The sequence below is a fragment of the Alexandromys fortis genome, unplaced genomic scaffold (genome assembly GCF_014885135.2).
Source record: "Alexandromys fortis isolate MF-2015 unplaced genomic scaffold, M_Fortis_MF-2015_v1.1 scaffold_210, whole genome shotgun sequence".
In the NCBI taxonomy this organism is placed as follows: domain Eukaryota; kingdom Metazoa; phylum Chordata; class Mammalia; order Rodentia; family Cricetidae; genus Alexandromys; species Alexandromys fortis.
The window spans coordinates 1,274,090-1,296,586 of NW_026068101.1; the positions used below are offsets into that span (position 1 = coordinate 1,274,090).

A 22,497-nucleotide genomic window follows, 5' to 3' on the forward strand; every position below is an offset into this window, starting at 1 on the left:
ACCCCAGACACATCTGCTCCCTGGTTAGGTTGGCCCTGCCCCTACTGTGGCCTGTCTTGTGTTGATGCTGCAGAGGTGCACAGACATGCAACGTAAACGTAATTGCCCAAACCAATTAGCAGGTAAACTGTAAAGCCAGGGGACCTCTCGTGTCCTTCCGGTTCTCTGCAAATCTGTTTGGGTTAATGCAGATCAGACGGGCGGTGCACAGCTGGACCTCTCAGCAGAGCTGCCAGTCTGACTGGAGAAATTGTTCAGAGGCTAAGAGCACTCACTGCTCTTCCAGAGGACCTGAGTTCAAATCCCAGCACCCCACTCAGGTATCCCATAACTACCTGTACCTCTGGCTCGATGGCATCCAATTACTGTGGTCTCTGTGGGTACCTAGACTCACAGGCATGGACACACACACACACACACACACACACACACACACACCTAATTAAAAATAACAAATATTAATTTTAAACAAACGAAAGGAGCCAGTAGCTGAGAAGGGACCCTTAAATCCCTGGTTCCCAAGGTGTCTCTTCGTTTGCAGAACAACCTCACTTTCACTGGTGCCATCAATGGAGATGTCTATGTGTGGAAGGAGCACTTCCTCATCCGGCTGGTGGCCAAGGCCCACACAGGCCCAGTTTTCACCATGTATACCACCCTCCGGGACGGGCTGATCGTGACTGGCGGGAAAGAACGGCCGTAAGCAAAGGTCCCTCTTGGGGATTTGTTTGCTGCTATCTTGAATGAAGTTGAGCAAGGGTTTATTTTTCTAATCAGACTGCCATCTCTACAAGGGAGCCCAAGGTCTTCCCGAGAGGGCAGTAGAGAAGGCCATTAGCAGCTAAAATCTCGGGAAACACTTCTTAAAAAGCTGTTGTGACTGCTCTTGGAGGAAGGGGGGAAGAAGAGGAATGTTAGCGAGAGGGCAGGATCTGTGAAACGCTCTATTGGTAGGCTGATGAAAACGTGCCTGGCCTTGGGGGCTAGGCTTGCTTTCCTCCAGACATGCACTTTTGAAGGAGATATAGGATATCTGTGGGACCCAGGAAGGAGGCCACCCTGGAGGGTCCATCCTGCTGGGCCTGGGTGGCCGTGCCATCCGTGGCTGGGGCTGAGAGGGCCTGGGAGGGAAGTCTTGAGGGGATGGGTCAATGCCTTTGTGCCTTTTGTAGGACTAAAGAAGGAGGCGCTGTCAAGTTGTGGGACCAGGAGATGAAGCGCTGCCGGGCTTTCCAGTTGGAGACGGGGCAGCTGGTGGAGTGTGTGCGCTCCGTGTGCCGAGGCAAAGTGAGTATGGCCGGTCCCACGGGAGCCGCTCCTTCAGGCCGAGCTGAGGAAGACGGGGTTCCCAGCCGTCAACCCCGAGGTGTAAATTATACTCTGCTCAGCAATCAGAGCCAGGTGAACCTGCTCCAGGAAGCCCAGGGGTGGCTCTGAACCTGTGTCCAGCGCCCAGGTTGCTAGAGAGGGCTTCGTGTTCCATAGATGAGTGTATCTTTCTGTTTGCCTGACAGGAAGTCAGCCACTGTCACTAAAGACACTATTCTCATAAGCTGGATGATACCAAATTACTTGGGTAGGGTTCTGAGGCCAGAAGGGAGTCAGGGCCACCAAACTGTTCCTTCAAGGTCTTTAGTTCTCAACTCATTTGTTTGAGCTACACAATGAGACCCTCAGGAGGTATGGCCACACCCAGTCTTTTCCTTTCCAATATATTTAAACTTCCTCTTGGAGATGATGTTTGGGAAGGAGTCTCTCCCTGTTTAACACCCCACGTTCATCTCTAAGATGCTCCTCAGCTTGAGGATCTGCTCTGTAAGCCTTTCCAGCAAGAAAGATACCCTGACTGCAACCTGCACATGCCTACGAGTTAGTGATACTCATCTGTCACCTATGTGAGCTGTGGGCAGGAGTCTGCCCGCTTATATCTCTGCTCAGTGGAAGGAAGAACTTGGCCTTGGTAGCTGCTGGGAGAGGGACAAGGCTTTCTTCAGTGCCATCCACACCCAGGGCAGGCCTCATGCTCAGGAGGAGCTGACCAGCACAAAGTACTTTGTACTTTGGGGGTTTGGTTTGTTTGTTTTGTTTTTGTGTACATGTTTTGTTTGGGGTTAGGTTTTTTCTGAAGAGAGAGAAGAACGCCGCTCAAGCTCCTGCCCGAGGGAGCTGCTGGGAAAGGAAGGGAGAGCAGACTGCGACAGGTGTTCAGTCCTTAACAAGTCACCTCTCAGCTGCCTTGTTAATAACAGTGTAGCAGATTCCACTAACAGTGCTTCTGGATTTATTATAATTGTTATTTATTATTATTAGTGGAGTGTGTGTGTGTGTGTGTGTGTGTGTGTGGTTTTTTTCAAGACAGGGTTTCTCTGTGTAGCCCTGGCTGTTCTGGAACTCACTCTGTAGACCAGGCTGACCTCAAACCCAGAGATCTGCCTGCCTCCGCCTCCCAAGTGCGGAGATTAAAGGTGTGTGCCACCACCGCCTGGCTTTAAATCATTTTTTAAACTGTGGCAAAACACATAAAGGTTACCATTTTAACCATTTTATGTACAGTGCATAGAAATTAAACACATTTATACTATGGCCTTCAAATATTTTCTCATTAAAACTGAGTTTCTATTAAACACCACCTCCCCTTCACCATCCCTCCTGCCCCTGGTAACTCCATTCTCCTTTGTGTTCCACAAACTGGTCACCTTGGTCACCTTGGCCACCTCAGATGAGTGAGCTCATATAGTTCTTCTTCTAATAGTATTTTATTATAACAGGGGAAAATTTTAGTAGGAACCAAAGATGGTGAGATAATTGAAGTTGGTGAAAAAAATGCTGCTTCAAACATCTTGATTGATGGCCATATGGAGGGGGAGATCTGGGGCCTGGCCACACACCCCTCTAAGGACATCTTCATCTCAGCCAGCAATGATGGCACAGCAAGGATCTGGGACCTGGCTGACAAGGTAAGGGGCATACTCTGTGTAGTCCATGTTTTTCATTGGGACCGTTAGCTCCCCAATAATGGCCCAGAGACTTATTATTAATTATAAAAGCTTGACCATAGCTTAAGCTTGCTACTAACTAGCTCTTACCACTTAAATTAACCCATTTCTATTCATCTGTTATAGAAGGAGTGGGGAGGCCACTTCCCGCCGCCTGGCTTCCAGCTAGCTTTACCCGAAATAATTACATGGAAACTGTATTCTTTTAAACACTGCTTGGCCCATTCGCTCTAGCCTCTTACTGGCTAACTCTCACATCTTGATTAACCCATTTCGAATAATCTGTGTAGCACCATGTTGTGGTGGCTTACCAGGAAGGATCTTAACCTGTGTCCATCTCGGAGAGGAGAGCTATAGCGTCTGTCTCACTGCCTTCTTCCTCCCAGCATTCTGTTGGGTCTATTCCGCCTATCTAAATTCTGCCCTATCAGGCCAAGCAGTTTCCTTTATTAATTAACCAATGAAAGCAACAGATAGATAGAAGACACTCCCACATCAATCTATGTATTGCCACATGGCTGTGGCTTTACCTGTCCTCCAGCATGTCTTGTTCCCTGTGTCTCCTGGTGATCCCACCTTTCTTCCCAGCATCCTCTGTGTCTGGCTGTCTCACCGATACCTTCTTCCTAGCTAATGGCTGTTTAGCTTTTTATTAAACCAGTAAGGCTGCGCCTTGGCAAAGACACATCTTCACAGTGTACAAAAAGTTCACACCACAACAACCCTGTCAGGCTCATGTGCCTGTAGCAGCTGGACCAGAGGTGGGAGCAGCTGGAGCAGGCACGCTGGATCTGCACTATTAGGAAGTCTACTAATAAAGTCCCTCACACATCTCATCTGTGCTTCCGCAGTTCATCTGCCTGGTTATACTTGCATCGAGACAGGGTCTCCTAGCCTAGGCTACCCTAGAACTCCGTATACAGTAAAGGCAGACAGTGACACTCCTGACTCTCCTGCCTCTACTTTTCCAGTGCTGGGAATCTAGGCAGTTCTGGGGCTCAAACCAAGGCTTCATGGAATTAGATAAGCACTCTACTGAGCCCTAGATGTTGATACTTCCAGAATAATTAAATTGAACATTACTATCTTTTTATGAAAGGACAAGGGAAGAGGAAGAAGGGAAAGGAATGTTGAGAATGTCAAATGTTCCCATCAGGTCTCAGGAAGGTTGGGAAAACCTTGGGGTGAGGAAGTAAAATATCAAGAAAAAGGTTACGGAGCCTTATCCGGCCAGAACAAACACCAGAATTCTGTTTCAAAACGGCAAAGAAATGTTTGGTCATATTCTCGTAGTGTAAGGGTCAAAGAATATTAATACTCATTTAGTTTTAGAGCTATTACAGTTACTAAAACAGCTTACACTCACTGAAAACCTGCTCTGTACTGGAAGCTTCCTCTATGCTATCGTTACTGCCTACAAGACTTTCCCAAGCCCAACGTCAGTATCCCTTCTGTGTGGGCAGCAGTGGACACAAACATACCCACCCAGGAAGTGAGAGCCCGTTTCAAGAGCTGAGCTAGCATGCTGACGGCTGAAGTGCCTGGCAAAGCCCAAGATCTGGGTCTGGCCCACTGTTTCCATAGGTGAAGCCACAGTTGGCACAGCCAAGCTGGGTAGTTAGCACACAGATCCTGCAGTGTCAGCGTAACGTTATGACACTAGCAGGCAGTGTTTACCAAACGGTGCCCTGAAATGTGCTATCCCCCAAGTGGTTCTCATCGCGATGCCCGAAGGGGTTGACTACTGTCCCCCAAGTGGTTCTCATCGCGATGCCCGAAGGGGTTGACTATGAGAAAGCACTGGTGGCCTTCAGTAGTCTGACTTCCCTGTCCTGCTGTCAGACGTCCCCCAGAGATCAGCCCAGGGGAGGAGCCCAGATGACTCTCTGTTCCCATGCAGAAACTGCTGAACAAGGTGAGCCTGGGCCACGCGGCCAGGTGTGCGGCCTATAGCCCTGATGGGGAGATGGTGGCCATTGGCATGAAGAATGGAGAGTTTGTCATCTTGCTGGTGAACAGCCTGAAAGTCTGGGGGAAAAAACGAGACCGGAAATCTGCCATCCAAGACATCAGGTACGTGAGTGGTCTGAGCCAGAAGGGTAAGCGCTCTTTACCATGGTCCTTTTAGTGGCGATGTGGGAGGCACAGCTGAAAGGGTTGCTTCTCCAGCCAGCTATCTAAGGGTACCTCACACACACAGCCATTTTTCTATAAGATGGTAAAAGTACTTGTAATTTTACAAACGGCTGTATACCACCCTTTGGGATTAAATCGGGAAATGTGTTTAATTTCATAGAACCTGGGGAGACGCCAGCCACATGTGAGTCGGGAGGCTCATCTCATAGTCTTGGGACCGTGCTGACCCATGTTTGTGTGTTCGGATCTGCCTTGTGCCTGAGCAGCCCCACAAAGTTTCCTCATGGACCACTCTCTTGATTGTGTTTTTCCCTAGAATCAGCCCAGACAACAGATTCTTAGCTGTGGGCTCTTCCGAGCATACGGTTGACTTCTATGACCTCACTCAGGGCACAAGTCTGAACCGCATGGGCTACTGCAGAGACATCCCAAGCTTTGTCATTCAGATGGACTTTTCTGCAGACAGCAAATACATTCAGGTATGCTGCTGGCTAACTTGTCTCATGGCGACCAAGAAGAGCAACAAAGCAGCGTTTCTATCAGTAGAGTGCTGACGGCATGCTGGGCAGCATCCTAATGTATCCACTACAGGCGGCTTCCAAGCGCTGTTCCCTTCCTCCTGGTTTATAAATGTAGAAACAGAGGCTTAGATAATTTATATATATAGTCATTCTTTAGTAAGACACAAAAACCAATATATAGCAGGAAGCGTATCCCTAGTCGTCTTTAACCTACTTTCACCAGCCCTTCATCACAATTTCCTAATTTCTGGGGCTTAGCAGATGGCTCAGCAGGTAACAGTGCCTGCAGTTAAACCCAAGTTCAAACCCTGCCCCATCCCACGTGATGGAAGGAGGGAGACCTGATTCCCACAATTTGCCCTCTGACCTCCATACATGCACTGTAGCAGGCACTTGCATGCATGTACACACACAGAGAGACTATCAACAGGGTTATTTTTAAAAAGCCTTCCTAGTCTCTAGTTCCCTAGGGCTGCGCTGAGCTTGTCTGGCTTGTTTATGCTGCTGCATACTGGAGTGGGCTGGGGAGCCCTGGGTCCAGCAGAGCTGACCAGTACGGTGAGATCAAGGGGCCCTTCCTTTGGCATTGATTCAGTATTCCAGCATTTGGGAGCCTAGGGGTTGGACATTCACTATGAAAGAGAGGAGTGCATATATTCACTTTGCAAATGTAGCAGCACGGTAGGTCAGGCGAGCTTCCGGATGGATACAATGTGTTGTCTCCTGGAGCATGGACTTGCAGGGAGAGGACAAGTAGGAACCCACAACTGCCATGCCCGTGTGCTGCAAAAGCAAGTGCAGGGTGCCAGCCGCCCCCAAAGAGGCAGCATTTTAGACCTGCCTCCCTTCTTAACAAGTGCTGCCTAGGCCAAGTCTGTACTTGTGTAGGAGTGAGCTGACAATGGGGGTGGGATTTTTGCTCCAAGCCATCTGCATTAAAACCCGGAGGCAAGACAGACTTATAGGCTCATTCCATGAACAGAGGAGCCGGGGTGGCTATGGAGAGGCATCGTCACCACGTGGAGTAAAGGGTCTAAGATGTAAGATGCTGGCAAATCTCCTTGAATGTGAAAACAGTTCCACCAGGGACTCCTAGAGAAGCAGGGCCATCGGACACTGCCCACCATGACTTGCCCTTCATGCCTTCGCTGAGAACAGGGGGTTTCTAGGTATTAGAATCTTGGCCCTCCCTCCCTCACAGGGTTTGATCTGACAAACTGGGCCAAAGATCCCTGTTGCCAATGAGTTTCCAAGTCACCGACGTGCAACCACATTTGGAGAACCAATGTGTCAGGACTTTGGGAAATGGAGGGGCGTGCTAGAAGACACCCCATCCTGTGAACTTTAGCACAGGCCGTGTCCAGGCTTTGTAGCCCAGAGCTGAATTCGGGTTTCGATCTTGGGGTCTGAACTGGTGTTCAGGAAGACAGCCAAGGGGGTCTGTGGGATTGAGGAAGCAGATGAACATGGTTCCTCTCTACTCGCAGGTGTCAACAGGAGCCTACAAGCGCCAGGTGCATGAGGTTCCCCTTGGGAAGCAGGTAACTGAAGCCATGGTCATTGAGAAGATCACCTGGGCTTCCTGGACAAGGTGACTAAAGAGAACTCGACTTGGAGTGGTCCCACCTCTGCCTCTGGGGTTGGAACGGCCATGGCAGGAAGAGCGGAGAGGAAACGGTCTTTCTCGGGGCGGGGTGTGAGCATGGGAAAATAGTGCTTCGCGAGCAGCAAGTCCTTTTCGTCTCATCTCATACCAACCCCAAATCCCATCCAGCAAGTTCAAGTGTTTTGACCAAGCCCAGGAACAATGAGGCTTCTAAGAACCTGGAGTAAGAAGGCACAAGGGTGGGACACTGGGGAATAGAACTATTGTTGAACAGGTGAAGAAACAGTGCCTGCTCTAGTCAAGGCAACGGACAACAGTGAGTGAGTGAGGAGCCCCGCCCTTGCCCCCCCCACATATACATACAGTAAGACCATAGAGAAGAAAAAAATCAAGCCAGGCAGTGGTGGCACACACCTATAATCCCAGCATGTGGGAGGCAGAGGCAGGTGGATCTCTGTGAGTTCAAGGCTAGCTTGGTCTACAAGAGCTAGTTCCAGGAGAGCTAGGGCTGTTACACAGAGAAACCCTGTCTCAAAAATAAAGCAAAACAAAGGAAGAAGGGAGGGAGGGAGGATGGAGGGGGAGGGAGGCAGGGAGGGAGGGAGGGAGGGAGGGAGGGAGGGAGGGAGGGNAACGAAGGAAGGAAGGAAGGAAGGAAGGAAGGAACGAAGGCAGGCAGGCAAGAAGGAAATAAAGAAAGAATCTCTAGTCGAGGGAGGGAGGGAGGGAGGGAGGGAGGGAGGGGAAAGAAAAAAGAAAGAGAAGGAAGGAAGGAAAGAAGGAAGGAAGGAAGGAAGGAAGGAAGGAAGGAAGGAAGGAAGGAAGGAAGGAAGGAAGGAAGGAAGGAAGGAAGGAACCAAAGCTGGAAATAAGCTTTTCTTTCTGGAGTATAGGGGATGGGGTTTGAGAAGGGAACAGTATAAGGTGGTGAAAATGGCCAGGGCAGGGAATGGCTGTTTCCTGACAGCCACCAGATGACCAAATTGTGTAGAATCCTTATCTACGTCTTACACCAGAAGGGGACAATGGCCCTAGGAAATTACTCCACATCTTCCTAATGCCTTTCCCTCTTGGACCAGTGTTCTAGGAGATGAAGTCATTGGAATCTGGCCACGAAATGCAGACAAGGCTGATGTCAACTGTGCGTGTGTGACCCATGCTGGCTTGAACATTGTCACAGGAGATGATTTCGGGCTGGTGAAGCTCTTTGATTTTCCATGCACAGAGAAATTCGTGAGTTTTCTTTAGCAGCCCCTAAGCCACCTCTAGGCCATGCTCTGTAGTTGGAGGGATCCACACATAGATGGCCATCCGAGTTAGCATGGATCCAGCCCTGTGGAGATCGGGCTGGCGTTTTAATGTCCCTCTGCAGCTACAGCCCTCGAAACTAGACAGATGGTGCGGGGACAAAACGACCACGAGGGAAAGCAGCGAAAGGCTGGCTGGCAGGGTAGCCTGGAAGTGCTGTGGTTACAGCTGACCTTCCCGAGTCTGGGTCTCAGGAGCAGCATCTGCGGCCCTAGGAGGAAGGGAGACTGACAGGCCACAGCGGGTTCTCTTCACCTCAACTCCTGGTCCAGACAGAACTGCGGGGGTTTCTGGGAGCAGGGCAGCGGGTGGATCTGTAACTTGACTTTGTTACTGGAAATAAAAGGCACTCAGCTGCTTCCATTTTTCCCTCACAGGCCAAGCATAAACGTTATTTTGGTCACTCAGCTCACGTGACAAACATCCGTTTCTCATACGACGACAAGTATGTGGTCAGCACAGGAGGAGACGACTGCAGGTAGGAGCCCGACTGATTGTCCCTCTAGTCCAGCGTCCTGCAGGTCCGGCTCTGCCAGGACACAAGGGTCAGATATGGGACAGCAAAAAGAAAATCCCACAAGTTCGTAGAAGCAAGGACTTGCTATGGTCTCACTGGGATTCTCTACACACTTTGACAGACCCATGTCCCCACTAGTGCTGTCCTGGGACGGTTGAGCGCATATCACGTGACAGCTATTCGGAATATAGCTTTGAGGAGCAAAAACAGTGAGAAAGCTAGAAGGGCTAACTCCAGTAGAAACAATCCCTGGAATAACCACGTGTCCCTAAGAACCGCTAGTCTGTGCTGATGTCTTTTAGAAGCAGCACTACAGCCAGAGACATTTAAAGATGTTCATAATGCAGAGCCTTAGTGGCGCAGGAACAGCTGAGCAAGGGCTGCTCTCAATGGACAGGAGGAATGGAAGGGGATTAGGGCTAGTCAGAGGCACACCTGTTTGGATGTGCAGTCAAGGCAACTTTTGATCTCATGGTGAAGTGGGCAGGTTATTCCGCATGAAGCATGGCTGGGAAGCCATTGTTTTAAAAGAAACCCTTGCCGGGCGGTGGTGACACACACCTTTAATCCCAGCACTCAGGAGGCAGAGGCAGGCGGATCTCTGGGAGTTCGAGGCCAACCTGGTCTACAAGAGCTAGTTCCAGGACAGGCTCCAAAGCTACAGAAAAACCCTGTCTCGAAAAACAAACAAACAAACAAACAAAAAAACCCACAACAAAACAAAACAAAACAACCCTTCCAACCTGAGCCACAGGTCTGTAACCTCTCTTTTCTGAGGTAGAAGAGGGTTTCCGGGCACACAGAGGGACAAGCCCAAGTCATTCTACCCTAACTCAATTTTGACATATTGAGAGACTTTCTTACATGGGGACGAGGATAAAGAAAAGCACTGCTGGCAAGATAAATGCGTTTTCTCCCAGCCTGATGGCCCGAGTTCAAGCCCAGCGACCCAAATGGAGAGTCCACCACTGATTGTCCCCGCTCCCACACCCATGCTTGCACACGCACTGAACTTATTTTAAAACATTAGAAATCAATGTTGGCATGTGTAATGGTCTACGCTGTAGAGGAGGCAGGCACCTATAGAGAGCACAGTGCACTGTGCTGGCCCGCAGAGCCATCACGAGCTCAGTGACAGCGACCGCAGGTACTTCTAATGTCGGCACAGTACTGAGACCAGCTCCTCTGGAATATTAACACCCACTGAAAACAATGAGGCCAAAGAGAACAAGCTGGGACCAGGAGACCTAACTGAATAAACAAGACTATTAGTAACCTAAAAACGTAAGGCTTGTGTATCTTATATAAAGGGCTTTGTTTAAATGGCACTGATAAAACCTCTAAAGTTGCCCAAACCTCAAGTTGCCCAAAGTTCCCAGCGACTTCATTCTGCAAAAGGGGTGAGAGCAGACACACGTCAAAGAACTCTAAAACAGAGCCATAAGCCAGGCGTGGTGGCTCACACCTGTAATCCTCAGACTACATAGTGAAACCCTGTCCCCAAAACAAAATGGTAACTAGGAGGGAGGCAAGTTACTGGCCACTACAATAATAGGTGGCAATACCCTGGTTTACATTTTGAGATCTTGAGCAGTGGGCAAGACTGTGTTTGGCACCTGGCAAAATTTTAGTATCTGGCCCCACAAAAACGTCTGGTCTGCTTTTCAGTGTATTTGTATGGCGCTGTCTGTAAACGCGGAAGCTCGTGCGCTATGCTGCTTCTCGCCAGCTACTTCCAGGCAGTGCAGAGGCGCCTTCTCCATGTCAGCTGCTGTGGGACGCACAAGCTCCGAATGCCGACGAGGTTGTAGGACTGTCTCACAATCGGGACTTCGCAAGATGGTGATACCAAGAAGGAAAGTCAAGTCCTACAGTATATTAAGACTGTTTGCTTCTGTGCTGGAGACTAAACCTACGCTCACTAGTAACTACACAAACAACGAAATCCTGGTGATGTAGCCCACTGACAAAATTTACAGCCTCAGTTACCTAACCAAGATGTAGCTTTTAATTTGCATTACGACTTTTACAAAGGCGTTTTTGCTATTCTTTTTCTATATATTTCAAGAGTGTTCCCTGGGCACGACCGTGTAAGTTAGAAGTAGACAGCTTGTTTGCCACATTTAACTTTCAAAACCAAATGAGCCATGTATAAAAAGTTGAGAAACTTAATTTTTTAAAGTATCATTTGCAGTTTTCTATCCATTAAGTGCCTTGAAAGTCCCCAGTGTGTGGGCCGCTGCCTCCCCTCCCAGTGTCTCCTGTCTACACATGGTGCTAAAACTTCCGGGCTGAGGAGGGCTATGGGACTAGCAGACTCTGCCACTTGTCCTGTGTGTCTAGGGTCTCTAGAGGCCTCAGTCACCTGCTCAGAGAAAGTGGTAAGAAGGAGGGGAGCAGGACAACTCAATTCTGTGGGAAGTAGCATGGGTTTTGTTAGTGCCAAATCCACAACCTAACCTAAATCCTTCAAACAAAACTTCTAGAAGATGTAAGGGGGGTTGGTATGGGGGGGAGTCTCCAGTATGTCCAAATGAGTGCACTGATCTGTCTTGCTAAAAGGCTGTGTTTGGTTTATTCCCTTGGGTAGGGCTGGCTTGGCTCCATTTGTTTCAGATAATCAATGCAAGCCAAATCTAGATTTTAAAATCTCTCTTGAACAAATTCTCAATTTGAGTTTCCTGAATTTCCTCAGTTATGCCGAGGGCACTCACTGGAAGCAGGCTGCTGTGAGAGGCGGTCACTGAGTGCACAGCCACGGTCCTTCCAGTCTGTGCACTACAATTCTGGACCTGGAGTCGCTAGCTGTCTGCAGCTGTCAACTTAGAGAAAGGGAGAAATGGAGCATTTCAGTTAAAGAATAGATTATTAACATTTACCCCAGAAGTGCTTCAGCATTCTGAAAGGATTAGACTACTCATTAAGCTATTTTCCATGCCAATTTATTAATGCCTTACATTAATCCACTAGTAGGTTGTCGGGCCCTCAGTAGAGTCCCTATGTGGCCCTAGTTCTATTTCCTGTAACTGGCGATGCTGAGTGGTGACCATGTCTGCCTATCTTGCACTACCGACCTTCATTCTGACCAGATCCTGCATTTAAATAACCATGTGGATGGACACCTGATTAATCAGTGGTATATGTACATGTATATCTGAAGAGCAATAGTGTGTTATAAAGACTTCTGAAAATCTCATTCGTAAAGTTTATGTGGTGTGATTTTATGTATATTCATAAATCTTGCACTGTATTCTGTTAAAATATTGGTGCATGAGTTTATTTTCAGGCAAGTATAAAAGAATTTAACACCTTTCGTTATGGTTCAAATAAATTTCACTATGTAAATTGCTTTGTTCTTTAGCTGTTTCATGAACTAAAAGCATGTCACTGTCCATTCAATGAAACCAGACACTAAACACATACATTAAGTCTATATGCTTTATTGATACTTTGCTTTTACAGTTCACAATGCATTCCACAGATAATTCAGTACAGCTTAAACCACAATGGCTAAGTCTTCATTTTATGATTTCTTGCATAACAATGCTTGATAACTGCAAACATTTGGAAGCATTAAATTCAGTCCATAGAAACAGAGTCTGTGACAGAATTAACTATACAGTAAGTCTCTGCAATGACGTTGATGCTGGAGCCCTGAAAACAGGGGGTAGTGCTCCCAGAAGTACATTCTCTTCCTAGTTTACGTGCTTGAGACTACACCGTATGACCGACGACTGTGGGGCAGCTGGAAGGTAGAGATCTAAGCTTTGTGAAACACTATATATAGATTATGTCTATATTTACTTATATTGGCAATATAACAGTAAGTTCACAATACACCTAGAACATACCATAAAAACAGCATTTCCATTTCTGCTTTAGTAGTATGATCTCGTCTAAACATTGCATTCAGAAAAATCTGCATCAATTTACATCAACCAAACACAGTACACTGTGAAAAGTTTTTGTTTTTTTTTTAGCTTCACCTTCTTGCAATTTCCCAAATACAGCAAGACTACCTGCAGTAAAACACATCGCTTTCTCAGCTCACTTTATTCACCAGTGCTCACACAGGAAAAACAAGTCTGATTACAACTTAAGTCCATACATAGCAGCTTACAATACTTAAGATGATCAACACAGGAAGTCAAGACAGGCCATTTTTCCTCAAACAGTGCACTGCTAAAAATAAAGAGCTGAAAGCTGCACCGCCGCCAAGGGCTCACCCCTGACCCTCCCACCCCCGCTACCAAATGAGTGTCCCCGTAAAGATGAACTCCTACTGTTTGGGGCTCTTTCATTCTGCTTTGCGCTTCAATCCAGGGATTTTTGCTTGGATTCTACAAATAAAGAAAAATGTCAATTTTGTTTCTTGCTTCTTAAAAACATTCTATGTTTTATATTATTTAGAGAATCCTAAAGCTACCAAAATACAAAACAATGTGAGGATCAACAATGTCTTTAAAAAAAAAAAAAAACTGCTGGCACTCAGGAGGCGCATTCTGCCAACGCTGAAGCCTCAGCTGTGCGGAGCGCTGCCCTTACCCGTGGTAAAACGGTTGCAGAGTGTACTTACTTGGCCATGGCCTCTTTAACACTTTTATTTGCAAGTCCAAGATAATGATCTATCTGTGCCTAAGAAAAAGAATAAAAGCATTACAAAGTTACCACTGCCAAAGAATATCAAACATTACTACATACCAACCAGTTTGGAAACTAGCTCTCTTAATAAGTCTTATACAATAAGAGTGAACTTTATATTTTGAAGTTGACAGTTAAAAAAAATTACCTGGTGCCGCTCATAAATAACAGGAATACTGAAGAGCGAAATCAGAGCTGAAAAAGCAAATACACAAATTTTAATGGCTTCATTCTGTGAGTGAACATAAAATATGAAGCCAAAAGTAATCAAGGTAACTAGGCCCAGAGCTCCTAAGGCCTGCGTGAATTCTCGCACTCTCCTGCATGGGCAGAGGACGGGAGTGCAGCTGAGGAACTAACTATGCCTGATTTCCAATCACATCACACAGAGTCTACAGTATACATGTACCCATTTCAACACAGGAGTGTATCATCAGGCAAGGTGGGTCTGTCACTGTTACTAGAATAGTCTTCAGGGACTAACACCACATTTCAATAAAACAGTATCAATATCAGCTACTACTTAAAGACCCCACAACCTCAAATTTAGTCTTTTTTCTTACAGTAGGATAGTCTCTACCAAAATTTCTCTAAGTGCTTTTCAATCTTTTTGTACACTTACCTAAAATCAGCAGTGTCAGACCATTGAACAAGGCACCAACATAAGTAAACACCCACATCAACACTGCAAACTGTAAGCAAACAAGAGCCCATGATAAGGAAAATTCAGGTCAACTTCCCCCACCCCCAAATTATCCATCTCAATGCCAATCTGACCTTGAAAACTGAGTAAAGTCATACAAATATTCACTTAGGCTGCTATCAGCCTTAATTCAGAATCCTAATTAGACCATATTTGGATTTGATTCATTTTCGTTGGAATACATGAGAGAGAACTGTTTTCTTCAAGACCAGAAAACATGGGAAAGGGACACCCCGCCCTCCCTCCAGCTCTAAGCTGCTGCCTAGCTTTTCAATGGGAGGAACAAGGAAGCACCATGAAAAGTAACTACTGACAAACTGAAGATACTTGAGAAAATACACAGATTGAGTAATACAGATGCCAAAATAGCAGGCATGTGATAATCAATGGAGCAAGGGCGCTAAGTTCCAAGATGTTTGAGGACCACAATTAACCTGGGGGATAGGGGAAAGAAACACATCTGCTATGGGAGCACGTTCTGCTCCGTCAGCCAATAGCATTTAAGATACGGTGCTGTGGGAGCGCCTTCTACCCCTTCAGCCAATAGCCTTTAAGATACCAGCCCACTTGGGCGTGGTCTCATATTATAAATGCAGCTGTAAAGCATGTGCTCCCTCTCTCGCTTCCAGCAGCTAGACTCTGTTCCTGTTCCCCATTTGTGCAGAGGACTGTTATCTAGAACAGTGATCTATCCTAGATAATTCTGAACTAGTGTGGGATTATTTTGTGATGACTTCTGCCTTCATCTGATGCCCAATGTGGAGCACCAATTTGCTGGAAGGGAGAGGCCACTTGATGGTTCCTGGCCATCAGGCTAGCTTAGACCCAAAATAATAACACAGAAACTATATTAATTAAATCACTGCTTGGTCCATTAGCTCTAGCTTCTTATTGGCTAGCTCTTATATTAATTTAACCCATTTCTATTAGTCTGTATATCGCCACATGGCTGTGGCTTACCAGGTAAAGTTTCCAGATCTGTCTCCGTGGCTCCATGGCTTCTCTCTCCTTCTTCCTTCTTTCTCCCAGCATTCAGCCTAGCTTTCCCTGCCTACCTAAGTTCTGCCTTGCTATAGGTCCAAAGCAGTTTCTTTATTCTACCATTATTAAATAAATACTATAATTTATTTAATGGTAATCACAACACACAGAGGGGACTCCCACATCAAACTTTTATACTACTGTCTAATGTAACCGATGTATACATTAATTAATGTAACTGATCACTACTATTCCCTAACTGCCTTTACTTAGAAGAAACACATTTATCCTTCTTGACTCTGTCTTATTCATCACCTCAGCACATAGGCACTGAAGCACAAGAAGGTTTCTAAGTTGCCTAGTATTCAACTAACTACAGTAATACAGGTTTCACTATTTCCTCCAGGGGCCAGAAATTATAATAAACTAAACTGTACTTTAATAATCTGGCTCATTTGATATTTAAAAAATAAAACAGCAAAAGAAGTCTGTAAAGACTCTGTTTCTAAAACATAATTTCATTTTGAGAACTATTACACAGACACATACACACACACTTTACTCATGAATGATAAGATTGTAAAATTTTCTTTCATTTCTAAAACTTGTGACATAACAGCTCACTGACATGTACCACATAGATCACTTACATGCTCAAAGCAGTTCTTCAAGGCAAGCACAAAGCTAGTCTAAATTGTATTCAACATTTATGATCAGCATTTTTGGTAACCACAAAGAAAGGTGGGTACCTTCAGGACACATTGCTGTATAAATACATTAATAATAAGATAGGATATAGGAAAGAACATATCCTTAACTCTGTCTTTAGCTTACACTTAATAATAGTACAAACTGAGCGTGCCCCGAGACATTCACACACTTCCCTCCTGCAGGTAATAAATCCCTCTCTACTATGTCCTAAAGAAGAAATCCCCTGCATTGCTATATTCTCTAACGCAAAGCTTTTGGCTGTGTCCGACAACTGTTGTGCCACTTTTGCAGACAACAAACATACTGCCGTGATAGCACCATCTATGATGACTTAAAAAAATGTATGTGCATGAGTGTTTTGCTCACACGTATACCTGGTGCCCATGGAGTAGGTATCAGATCCCCTGTAACTGTATTATAGACAGTTGTTAGCTGCCAAGGGATGCTGGAAATTGAACTCTGCAAGTGCTCTTAACAATTTCCTATTGTGATTGTTTATGTATATGTAACAACAGTATTGACAGAGTAGAGCTCCCCATTAACTAAAGCTGGACATGGCAACTTTCCACAGAACCACACGGTAAGCATTTTAGGGTTTATGGGCCTCAGAGGCTCTCCATCGCGTACTGTTTTTTGCTTGCTATTTTCCAACTTTTAAAAATGGACGCCACCACTCTTGGATCTCAGGCTGTGAAAACGTTTCTGTCAACTGGTTTCCCCAGAAAATGAACAGTCTTCACCACTACAGTGGCCGGGGGAGAGAGGGTGAAAGGAAGTTTGTAGTTTCCCCTTTGTTAAAGCAGAAGCAGAACCCTAAGGAGAGGGCCAGCTTCCCTCCATTCTGCTGGGAACCCAGAGACCACACTGAGGCGATTTAGGACAGCAGCTGAGGGCAGGAGTCATAGGCAGAGGAAGAAGCTGCTTGTCACGTGTTCAGAGTCCTCCGAGCTCCCGGAGCTGGCAGAGCTGATGACAGAGGAGCAGCAGCAGCAACCCAAGCACACTTGAGCTTACACACGAGGCTGCAGTGCTCAGGACCATGCCTCGCGCAGAGCAGATCCCAGCATCAGGTTACACTTACTCGGCCTAGGCTTACACCTCTGCACTTTGTTGAGCCTCCATATTATTGCAAACTGAAAGCCACACTGTGCCTCTTTCATTGCAAACCCCCAACTCTTCATCTAAAGACTATCTTTTTTTCTATGTACTCACTCAACAAAATACGTCTGAATGCTTACTGTGGGTGGCAAACTCTAATAAGCACACTAACTACTCATTAAAAGATCTTTTGAATACCCACAACCACCATTAATTCTACAAAGAGCAACACTCTAATACCCAAATAAGACATGTCAGGCACTCATAACTCAAACAAGTTTGAAACCCTTCCCACTTCTAGCGGCTGCTGCAGAGCCTGTGGTAGCAGGGTTTGGAGGATGGCTCTATCGGCACATCTTTCCCGGTCACAGTTTTATAGCTTCCTCAAACACGTAACTTGTACGCTAGAGAATTTACAGTAGAGCCACAGAGCTGTTCTCATTCATCACCATAAACAGGGCTGCGGGGAAAGAGTGAACATTCCACATCTTAGGGACTGCTTTAGGGACAGATGCCCCTAATGGCAGAACGTGGAGAGCAGCGCATTTTAAGCTAATAATCCCTAACCTGACCAATTACAGTCACTCCCTAAGACTGGACTCTCACCACACAAGGAGAGTAGTTCAGGACTCCACACCTCAAGGCCTCTCTCTGCAGGCTATTCTCAGACAAACTTCGCGGCAAATATCTTTGATGCCAGGAAACAACACACCAAGGCTAGTGTGACTGCGGCGATCAAACACAAGCACTCTCCTTCTAATTCTCCCCACATACTGCGGCCATTCAAGTATTCCTCCTAATTCTAACAAAGAAATCGAATTTCACAGAAGTTTTAAATGTTATATCCAAAAGCAAAAACACCGGAGTTTCCAGAAAATACATGATCAAGAGTCAGATGCCGGGCTGGAGAAATGGCTCAGCTGTTAAGACCTCTGACTGCTATTTCAAATGACCTGGATTCAATTCCCAGAACCCACATGGCAGCTCACAACAGTTCATAACATAGGATACAACACAATCACACAGACACACATTCAGGAAGAATATCACTGCACATAATAAAAAAAATAAGGTAGATAAATAAATAAATAATAGAGGGAAGGAAGCAAAAGATTAAAAAAAATCCAGATGCCGTAAGAATTAACATTGAGTAAGGAAAAAAAGTGAAGGCAATCATGAAGACATGGGAAGAAAACCATGGGAAATAAAGGCCCTTCACAAAGTCACCACACCACCTGGTTTAAAGAAGAAATTCTGTGACTTCTAACTGTTGGGGACTACATCTCTTCACAGCAGTTCCAAGGCTGAGAGTGGATATTTGAGCCTTGGAAGGCTGTGTGCATGTACACAAGGAGGCTGGGGGTATTTTGTTGGCAACCTTTAGAGATGTAACTGTCCCTTGAGAAGCCAGCACATGCTCTCTGACATGCTTTATTTTTTTTTCTTGAGCATATTTCTATTCTATTTAAGATTTAAAAATTTATCTGTGTGTGGAAACCCACTCATGTGTAAGTCACATCTGTCTGTGTGCAGTGTATGTGTGCCACGTGCACGCAGGTGCCCACAGAGGCCAAGAGGCATGGGATGGACCCTGTGGAGATGCAGTTCCAGTCAGTTGTAACCCACTCAGTATGGATGCTGGAAGCCATACCCAAGAAGAGCACACTTAACTATTAGTCTCCTCTCTGGCCATGTGGCCTCAATTTTAATAAATTCTACTGCATATTGTCTCACCCTGAAAGTTTTTTCTTCATCCAAGTTCCACATCAAGGTTACACCTGGATGGAGACCTCTGAAAAGCAGCCCTCAGCTGTGGCGCACACTGGAGGAGAGCGACCGTCTGTCGCGCTCTCTACTGACAGCAACAAGGCTGCAAGAAGCCACACGCAATGAACGTTCAACAGGCAATGGAAGAGGCAGGCCAATGTCTTGTCTGCCTTTCCTCCAGGAGAACAGGGAATAAAGTTTAAACAGGCCTTACTAAGAGCTCTGCAGAGTTATGATGCTTCATTTTGGGAAGAAGACATATTTAAGGAAAATGGAAGGGCACGCAACAGAATTTCAGATACTTTGGGAATTGTGACTATTAAGAAATCTTTTAAAACACTGTAAACTATTTATCCTTTCTAAAATCAATTTAACCCATTTTCTTGAATGACCTTAACTATTTCTACATTTTCCTTCTACTTTTCCTGAAAGCCAAAGAAACATGCCAGGAAACTGTGGAGATGTGTTAGCACAGCAGCAGAAGGGCCTTAATGTTCTTTTACAACAGTTACTCTTGGAGTCAGGACCCCTGCCCTGGATGTCCTCAACAGTATAGTTACATACCAGGCAGTGCAGCTACCAATGTTTTCACTATCATCCAAAGTCATCCTACAAATACATAGAAGAACACACTGAAAATGCCTACTCTTAGTCCCTATTAAATAACAATTTCTTGGATTTGGTATTTCAAAGGGCAGGAGATGGTAGTGCAGTCTGGCCTCATCTTTACCGAGAACCTCAGAAGCTTCTGAGTCAGTTACTCAGTGCACACATAGCAAACAACAATAAAGTAAGGTGACGTGAGAGTCAATTACATTTAAGTTTTAATTACTATGCCTAAGAGACCCATGAAACAAAAATGCCTCTGATCTGCCAGCCCCTTTGTTTAAAAGGAAGCCCTACCACCATCCATATATACCCAAAAAGGTTGGGATGTTGGTGATCTCCAGCTAGTGGCTCCATTCCACGTCCTGGTCTCACTCCTCCCATTCCAAACCCCACCCTGAGAAAGGCCGCCAAAAGTCAGTCCCTTCCTGGAGCTCTCGGCTCAAGCTATGTAAGACCAGGTAGTCATATTTATCCATAAGGCACGACCCAGCCAGGACAAGCTTAATAGAGGCCTGAGTCTCAGTAGTTTACCCTGAGGCAATCCTGGTTCCAAGAAAGACCACAAACTGAGACCACCCAGGAACAGACCATCCAAAGGAAATTCCTGACGGCCAGTACAATCTTTGTAGACAGGATCACCTGCTAGCACACACCCATCACTTTTTACCAGGCCACCCCTAGACAAATGTCAGTCAATCAGGGGTCCTAAACCTTAGAAGTCCATCACCCCACACCCTGCTAATGTAACTTTTATGGTTTTTGCCTTAAAATAATGCCCTCTAGAAGGGCAGGGTGCCTCCTCTTGCCACTGCTACACCAGTTGCTTTGACGAGGTCCCTGCTGGTTTGTATTGTGCACAAAATAAACCTTGCTTTTGCATTTTGGTGTATCAGTCTCCCTAGTGGTCTTCTGGGATCCCCACAGACTGGGCACAAAGTGATCCCTCCGCTGCCTTCCCAGGAGTTGCTTTGCTCTCTTCATTAAACCTGAATTTATCAACTCAGTTTGATTTAGTTTATTGCATCAGTGATGGAGAAACCCAGCAACCAGGGGTCCAATATCTAACATCCTTGCCCAAGGACAAATAGTTCCTGAAATGCTGGAGTTTATGGAGACAACAACTACCTATTTCCACTCCCCTAAACAAGTCTGTTTGGCCCATCTGCACTGTGTGCTTGATCCCATGTGTGGGCAGGAGGTATGTGGACAGAAAATACGTCAGGATGGACCCTTGCCCTGACTGGACGTGGACAGGAGGTGTGCAGGCTGTGATACACATGCCTGGCTTACAAGATAGGAACTTTCTATTAAAGCTTCAAAAGTCCTTCAAGGGGTGCTCAAGATGACACCAGCAGGTATGAGAGATATACTTTTCTTTTAAACTGGAGGTAGGGACAAACAGGGTTTTATGCTAACGACATAACTTTCTAAATCAGCTATCACCCATTCAGTGTTCCCAGAGAAATTAAATTAGAACTTCAGGGAATTAAAACTCGGGTTCCTCCGCCTTCTCAGATAAAGTTATATAAAATATAACACATCACATGACTCCAGTAGGCAACCAAGTTGGAAAACTCCTTTTAAAACAAGAGCTCTCCCCCAAAGATCTTATAGAGATCAATCACAAAAAGTGAGCTAACCCTTAACTAGGTAGAAACACCACTGTAACAGCACCAGATGACCACACCTCTAACCCCTCTCTCTGGCTCTAGCAGCAGCAGAAACAGAAGCTCAGAGCCAGCCTCGCCCGAGCAATGCTGCAGCAGTGTAAGACCCAACACTTAAAATGAGTAAGACCTAAAATGTTTATAGTATTTAGTATCTGAATGGGTTAAGAAGTATTTCAACGGTGACTCGGCCCATACTCTTTAACCAGAAAATGGATTAATGATCATTTTGTGGATAATTGAAATATTGCTTGGATTAAAAAGCTTTAAAAGTTTATTTCAGAGTAGCAAAATGAATGGAACAATCAGACAGGAATCTGTAACAACATGAACTATTTCATTAGCCCAAGACAACTACCAAGAGTAAACAGGCACACTTCTGTCAGCTCATCTCAGGTGCTGGCTTCAGAGCCCTGGAATCTGATTACTTCTTTGATGACAGCTGAAATAAACTCTTCCCTCATTATAGAGGAAAGGAAGAAAAGGAATTTAAAGATAGTGGAAAATGGAGAGGGGGTGTTGTCATGTGTTTGCAAGAGTGACTCTTAATTCCACTCAAAAACTGACAGCTAGCACCCGTGAGTCCATTCCCAGAAGGAAATACTCCACAGTGACCACTGCTGCTTGACCAAGTTGCAGCATTTTGACATCACAATCACAACTTCTACCACCTTTACTTCCATTGTTAACGATTCTCACTGTGTGTTATGAGTTTCTTATGCCTCTTCCTTTGGGGAATTTTGTGTAGGTTTAATTAAGGATGAAAATGTGCATAATGGCAACTGTATACATACTTCTTTGGGAAAACTCTCCACCACCATGAAACCATAAAGCGTGATACGGTGACTCTGCGCACAGAAATACCCATGGCACCAAGAACAGAAAAGTTACAGATTTACTAACTGGGCACACCTGACAGTCAGAGAAACAATGGGCCTCAGGCCATAAGGGTAAGAGTTCAGTTAATAAGTACAGAGGAATCAGAATGGTAGAGTATAATGGAAAGAGAATAAGCCATCAAGACTCCTTTTGGGAATGCATGAGGGGAACAGGTCCATAAGACTAAGACACAAAGGAATGCAATTAGGAAACAGCTACATACACACACACACACACACACACACACACACACACACACACGCGCATGCACGCACACACAGACATTGCATAAATACAGTTCAAGTGCTGCATCAAACCCCTTAAGAAACGAAAACTGCTCTTAAATTGTAGTGTCCA

The 22,497-nt window shown here is 45.7% G+C and overlaps 2 protein-coding genes across 4 annotated transcripts in view; one reads left to right on the top strand and one right to left on the bottom strand.

Annotated features, from left to right (window-relative positions):
- Nucleotides 1-12,429, top strand: part of Eml6 (EMAP like 6) — a 240,144-nt gene extending 227,715 nt beyond the window's left edge. The window contains exons 34-42 of the mRNA XM_050123862.1: nucleotides 542-699; nucleotides 1,173-1,287; nucleotides 2,769-2,957; nucleotides 4,897-5,069; nucleotides 5,449-5,611; nucleotides 7,141-7,244; nucleotides 8,339-8,492; nucleotides 8,945-9,045; nucleotides 10,753-12,429. Coding sequence (XP_049979819.1) covers nucleotides 542-699; nucleotides 1,173-1,287; nucleotides 2,769-2,957; nucleotides 4,897-5,069; nucleotides 5,449-5,611; nucleotides 7,141-7,244; nucleotides 8,339-8,492; nucleotides 8,945-9,045; nucleotides 10,753-10,777 — 1,182 coding nt within the window. The 3' untranslated portion in view covers nucleotides 10,778-12,429. The remainder of the gene's footprint in view (nucleotides 1-541; nucleotides 700-1,172; nucleotides 1,288-2,768; nucleotides 2,958-4,896; nucleotides 5,070-5,448; nucleotides 5,612-7,140; nucleotides 7,245-8,338; nucleotides 8,493-8,944; nucleotides 9,046-10,752) is intronic.
- Nucleotides 12,430-12,508: 79 nt separating this feature from the next.
- Rtn4 (reticulon 4) overlaps nucleotides 12,509-22,497 on the bottom strand; it is a 58,502-nt gene continuing 48,513 nt past the window's right edge. For all 3 annotated transcript variants that reach the window (XM_050123863.1, XM_050123864.1, XM_050123865.1), the window contains 4 exons: nucleotides 14,348-14,417; nucleotides 13,874-13,920; nucleotides 13,661-13,719; nucleotides 12,509-13,424 (listed from right to left, as the gene is read on the bottom strand). In XM_050123863.1, coding sequence (XP_049979820.1) covers nucleotides 13,382-13,424; nucleotides 13,661-13,719; nucleotides 13,874-13,920; nucleotides 14,348-14,417 — 219 coding nt within the window. In that variant the 3' untranslated portion in view covers nucleotides 12,509-13,381. The remainder of the gene's footprint in view (nucleotides 13,425-13,660; nucleotides 13,720-13,873; nucleotides 13,921-14,347; nucleotides 14,418-22,497) is intronic.